General features: G+C 41.5%; 2 protein-coding genes across 10 annotated transcripts in view; one reads left to right on the forward strand and one right to left on the reverse strand.

The window, feature by feature from the left end:
- The window catches only part of LOC111243159 (uncharacterized), a 34,325-nt gene that overhangs the window by 18,242 nt on the left and 10,083 nt on the right, over positions 1–6,000 (reverse strand). For 7 of the 9 annotated variants that reach the window (XM_086975488.1, XM_086975505.1, XM_086975490.1 and 4 more), the window contains 2 exons: positions 4,354–4,487; positions 1,843–1,964 (listed from right to left, as the gene is read on the reverse strand). In XM_086975488.1, the coding sequence (XP_086831614.1) occupies positions 1,843–1,949 (107 nt within the window). In that variant the 5' untranslated portion in view covers positions 1,950–1,964; positions 4,354–4,487. The remainder of the gene's footprint in view (positions 1–1,842; positions 1,965–4,353; positions 4,488–6,000) is intronic. The other 2 variants (XM_086975512.1, XM_022788288.2) reach the window with 1 other exon arrangement.
- Positions 1,927–6,000, forward strand: part of LOC111255482 (band 7 protein AGAP004871-like) — a 376,186-nt gene continuing 372,112 nt past the window's right edge. Inside the window, exon 1 of the mRNA XM_086975383.1 lies at positions 1,927–2,261. The gene's annotated coding sequence lies outside the window, so the exon portion shown is untranslated. The remainder of the gene's footprint in view (positions 2,262–6,000) is intronic.

Below are 6,000 nucleotides of genomic sequence, written 5' to 3' on the forward strand. Positions count from 1 at the left end.
TATATGAAGGGCAGGGCCCAAGACCCCTTCTGTCGCCTTTTGAGGTGTGCTATTGCAGTGAATATTAGTATTATTAAGCCATTCGGACGGCGGGCATTAAAAAGCGACATCCTTATTGTTGCAAGGCGCAGACCCGCCAGTGTCGTTCTATTAATAGTACGAGCAACTGGACGGATGACGTGGAAGTTACTATACCTTATGTACAGGCGTACATGTAGACCATGTAGGGGCCTAACGTAAATACGTACGACGTGTTGTTGTCGTCGTTGTTGTTGCTGTTTCGGCTTCCGCTGCTATTAAATTTCCCGTCTTTTCATTCAACCAGAGATCAAATTCTTATTGCCTGGCCAAGAGCACAAGAACAGATATTCCGGCCTCGAGTTAAGCTCAGCTAGCTAGTCGAGCGGCTTTTAAACAGTGGTATTACCAGTGACAATGGCTGTGTTGGTAATTCTGCGATCTCTGCGTTGATTTTCTTTTGTCGTGTTTTTTTTTATTTTATTTAACTATTTTAGATCAATTACTTAGTCAATGGCGGTAAACACTTCAATTTTGCGAAGATCCTTCAAAATTCGCACCTTTCCATCGACACATCATGTTTTGCTGTACCTTTTGGTGAGTCTTTAGAGAGATCGGCGTTCCACCTTTAATTTCCTGCGCTTTCTATGGGGTTCTCCATAGTAAGATAACCCTCATTAAGACTGCCTGAGACTAAAAGCTGTGCCTGCATTTTAGTTTGGCACACTTTATTTCACAGGAGAACCACAGATCTGTCGACTCACAATCGTTTATCCATCCTGCAGCCAAACATGATTTTTTACGTCGCTCGTTCACTATAGTTACCGGTATTTTTTTTCGCTGCCTTAAGTCGCTGCTCCGCCATAATGCTACAATGCTGCTGGCACTACGGCTGAGTGCGATTGAGAGTGTAGATTGAATCTTTACGTACTTCGTAAGCTGGAGATGAGGCGCTTGGCGCTTCAACTGATGCACCTGGGAGCATTCTCGTGTCTCATTGCTATTGCTATGTGTTTCACGTTTGCGTTGCTGTGTAATAGAGTCGCTGACGAGGCCGATACTAATGCCTCTTTGGCGGAAGGGCTCTTCTTTAGCCCAGGACGGCATAGCACCTATGAGGTTCAGTTGAAGCGCCAAGCGCCTCATTTCCAGCTTACGAAGTACGGAAAGATTCAGTCTATCTACACTCTCAATCGCACTCAGCCGTAGTGCCGGCAGCATTGTAGCATCATAGCGGCACAGCGACTAAAGGCAGCGAAAAAAAAATACCGGTAACTATAGTGAACGAGCGATGTAAAAAACCATGTTTGGCTGCAGGACGGATAAACATGACGTGTCGATGGAAAGGTGCGAATTTTGAAGGATTTTCGCAAAATTGAAATGTTTACCGCCGTTGACTAGGTAATTGGTCTAAAACAGTTCTATGAGGCGTATTCAAGGACCGCTTTAAGTTCGCAGCATGTGGCATTCACCGTAGGGTATCCCTGCTCATTCCAAAAACTACGTTTTCAGTTATGCATAAAGCGATGACACACAACAAGAACATGCCTATACATGAAAACGTATGCAGGCATAATGACCTATTTACCGCCTATTCATCTATCCTAGGCGAGATTCACTTCCTAACTGCACAGCCATCGATGCCAATGATGGTTCGCTTCTCGTGAATACTACTCGGGCAATGGGAGCGTCAGTACGTTAACGCTAGCACCAACAGTAATAACCCCGACAGATACAGTCGTTACGGGCACTTTTCTGCCTCACTTTTCTCTTATTTCCCCTTGTTTCTCAATCTCTTTCGTAGGCGGTGCTACTCTGCCTTACCTTGTCTGCTTCCGACGTCGCTGCAGGTGCCTTTCGCGGTAATGGCCCGCTTGTGTGTTTGCCTGTTGGCCTGTCATTAACATAGCTAGGTCTGCCGTGTTGAGCATAGTGGATCAGCGCACCTGGAAACAGAAACATATCGCTGGGGTTCCTGACTCGTAAATACGTCGGGGGTAATATGTAGTGGCCTAACAGGGAAAACAGCGTAGTCAGCCTTCGGTTTCCCTACTGATTTGTCCGCCCTTGCTAATGCTATTGGTGCATCCTATAATAGCGATTCATGCTGAGATATGCGGAACACAACGAACAGCTTGGTGAAGGGCTTAGACAGGACAATAGGCCTTTCAGCATATCAACAGCCAGGACAGCGACGATAAATAACGTAATGATGGCGGTGAAGTCTGTTTGGTTACTAATTCGTAAGTACGTTAGTAAAGACTTGTTATCAATATGCTATTGTTACGGGTTTTATATGGGCATTTATGCTTGATTTAGGTATTTGGTATGCTTTTTTGTTTGTTTCTCACATTTGTCACAAGCCGATGCTACCATTGTACCTGTAACCCCACTGGAGCTAACAGACCTGCCAACCAACATTCTGTTCTGGCTGTAACAATCAAGTAAAATCATAAATCACTCTCCCATAAGGCACGCTTGCTTAGCCAAGACCTCTTCAGAACATCATTTGTTAGTCGAAATTGAAAAGATGATAGCGGCCAGATGATTCGCTCGTTCTAGGCGACCTTTATTTATGTTCAATTCTCTATAGATGTATGAGGACGCAACTGCTAAATATTGACGTATTACAACTGACCCATGTATGTTATTGACTCATGTAGCTTATACCGATTTTTTTATTTGTACAAACCTAAAAGAAGACAGCTATCAGAACTAGTTCTGACATGCTCACGATCGTGTTCTATGTCTCCACTTCAGAGATCACTACTAGAAAATAAAATACGACCATGAAACGCGATTGGCGATGTAATGCAACTCTGCAATAACCAGTTTCATATGCCCTGCGTGTGACATATACCTATATGCATAGATTAGAATAGAAAATGTTATGTACGGGCAAATATTCTATTTATAAATAACACTAAGACTAATAAGATATAGTATGTTTTTTCATGCAGTTACCAAATATCGCTTCTACGAAATTTCTTGCATGTTGAGGAACATGGTAAGGTTCAACTTCGTGCACGTATCTGAGACTGAAATAGGCCATCTGAACTATGCATATTCTTACAAATAGGGTTGACAGAGTGGCGGAGAATGTAATATCCCATTACCTATAGGAATAGAGTTAAATATCGACAATATCTTTGATCTTGAGATGTTTTGCCTTGTTAATAGGAACGCAGCAATGAAATGAAAAAATCTAGGACACTACAGTGATTAAAGTTTTTAGCTATTCAGGCTCACTGTTAGCCAGCTTAAGTAAGCTAAAAAAAGTGTATATTCTCTCCATACAACCATAAAATGTATTATCTCGGAGGGTTTATTCTAATTATTTTATTGTATAAACAGGACTGCCTCGGCGTATGTCCTTTTGGTGGTTTAGCACCGACCCCTCTCTGGAGGATATGTGTAAAGCACTTACTTAGATGTGGGTATCGGGTGATATACATACAAATAGGTTTGACTGTTCTATCCATCGATTTAGATATCTAAAGAAACCATGAAAGAAAACGCTCGTATAGGTAAAAGCTAATTAGTTGCTGTTCAAGAGGCGTGTTTGTACGTACGGGATAAAATTCTAGGGCGTTTTGATATGAAGAAGCAATACGTGTGACAAACTCTAAACGATCACGAGTTTAATTACCAAGAAACTAATTTTATCATTGGCTTATGCTTATCAAGGGCCTATGTAAAGATTCAGTAACTATTACCCTATTGGCTTTCTGTAAAATTTGAATAAGTCGCTCTTCTCTCTGCTACGATTAATGGATGTGGTTGTTATTGGTGATCATCGTGTTGTCAACACATACAAATTACGTACCTCGTCAATAGATTCATTCAAGTATTGCCCTCTACCAAGCTCATCAGACACGCTCTCTTACCAGTCAATCCCATTTATTTATTATAAACTGTTAAAAAAAAACGTAAAAATTGAAATTTGATAGTGTAACCAATTGGCAAAACGCCAGCGAATAGCAGAATCATCTAAGACTTCATACTTCACTATAGATTTAATTTTTTCTAGCCGAGTTTTCTGAATCGTTTTCCTTCTATGCCATGCCAATTTTCCGTCGCCGCCTCAAGTCCCTTAGTCGCCCGAAGGCTGCCGTGTCTGCTGCATAGCATTTTCGTGTTCCAGATGCGAAGTTTAAGAATGAAAAATAGGCCAATGTCGACTGGATTCCTCCACGGCCTTCACTGCAATTTTACTAGTTATACTACTGCCACGAATAATGAATTTAACACGACCTCCACCATCCGCCCCCTGTGTCAAATACGGCTTCCGTCTCTTGGCCCTATTGTGTCGGCTAGTAGCACTACTACACCTACGAGTATTCTATCTTCGCGGTGAAGACGACGATAGCGGCGGTACAGATATCGGACGCTGAATTGGCACAACCAACTTTGTTTGGGCAACTTCGACGATGGGTTATTACTTATGACTGGTGTGGCGCTTCCACTGGCTGAAAAAGAGACATAAATCAACAATGAACAGGATATTGCGCTGCAGGCGCCACGGCCATCCCAAGGCCTCGCATTGTTTAGTGTTTTACGTCCGGTATCGCCGTTAGGTATTCATCAGATAGCTGACTCTGAGCACAGAACAAAGTGCGTCTATGCCGGCATTCAAACCCAGAGCTCAACGTGTCCTAAAGACTAGCAGGTGAATACATTACCGACCAAGCTATGACGGAGACCGATGCCCGAAAACTTAACGCTAACATGCGAAGATATTGTGACGCGAGCGTAGAACTCATGTGCGATAAAACGGTGGTATTATTAGGCCTAAGATCCGGTGAACCTAACTGGTAGCCTCTTGTATTGTTCAAGAGAGCTTATGAGAGGCTGTGCCAAGAAAAGTACCATGTACCTGTAGAATAAATCAGATACAATAGATTGTCTTAGGCGAACACTTACGATGTTCATCGTAGCAATGTTTGCATCGAGGATCAAAAACATACAGCGATTTAACCCAAGCCACACGCAGACCAGCGTAATATCTCTTCATTGGCCAACTGTGATCAATCAGCCGTTATTGAGTTCGGAGTAACTCAGCCATAATGACTTAGAAAGTAAAACAGGTCTAATGAAAATACAATTGAACGGAACTATTAAGCGATGCCAGAAAGAGTATGAACTGCAGTAATGGCTGCTGATAATGATTGCTTGCCAATGGAAAAAGAAGGATACGAGATGGTAGCTATTTCTGGAAAAAATAGAATCGCACTTTGGGACAATGGGCATGGTACCATGAGTAGCGTTCAAGGCTGCGAGATAAGAGCCATTCCTGCCGGTAAATGGAGAAACGGCAGGATAGTAGACAACGAGAGCAACAAACGGCAATAAGCTGGCTAAAAGCTTCCAGGTCGTGGGCATAACCTAAACGAAAGATGCAATTTGTAGTGGTTCGGTTAAACCTGCAGTAAATGTCACGCCAAGGACAAATCTGATGAGGCTGTAATGTCGTATGCGACTTCCCAAATACTACATTCGAAAAAAAAAAAAAAAAAAAACTTGCACAACTTCCCCTTGTGATGGGAGACGTGTGTGTGACGTAACCCCCATAACAGAAATATAATGTTTTGCTCTAAGTTAAATTACCGGTACAGACTAAAAAAGATAGAGATTTTCGACACAATTTACACATTGAATATAAGAAATCTAGTAAAAACAATATAGCCAATGAATTGACAAAAGACAGACTTTTGCGTTTGAGGAATTTAATTATCTTTACTGCAAAAATTTCTTAATAATCATTATTATATAAGTATAATACACTTCATAAATATGTACATTTGATATTAACATCGACCATCGGTATTACCATGATTTCACATCGTTAGACAGGCAACAACCAAGTGGGAAACTACATTCATCACTCAGGGCTCCAATACCTCGCAAATGGCATATATATATATATATATATATATATATATATATATATATATATATATATATATATATATATAGCATCGA

This window comes from Varroa destructor, unplaced genomic scaffold (assembly GCF_002443255.2).
Source record: "Varroa destructor unplaced genomic scaffold, Vdes_3.0 BEIS01000001.1, whole genome shotgun sequence".
Taxonomy (NCBI): Eukaryota; Metazoa; Arthropoda; class Arachnida; order Mesostigmata; family Varroidae; genus Varroa; species Varroa destructor.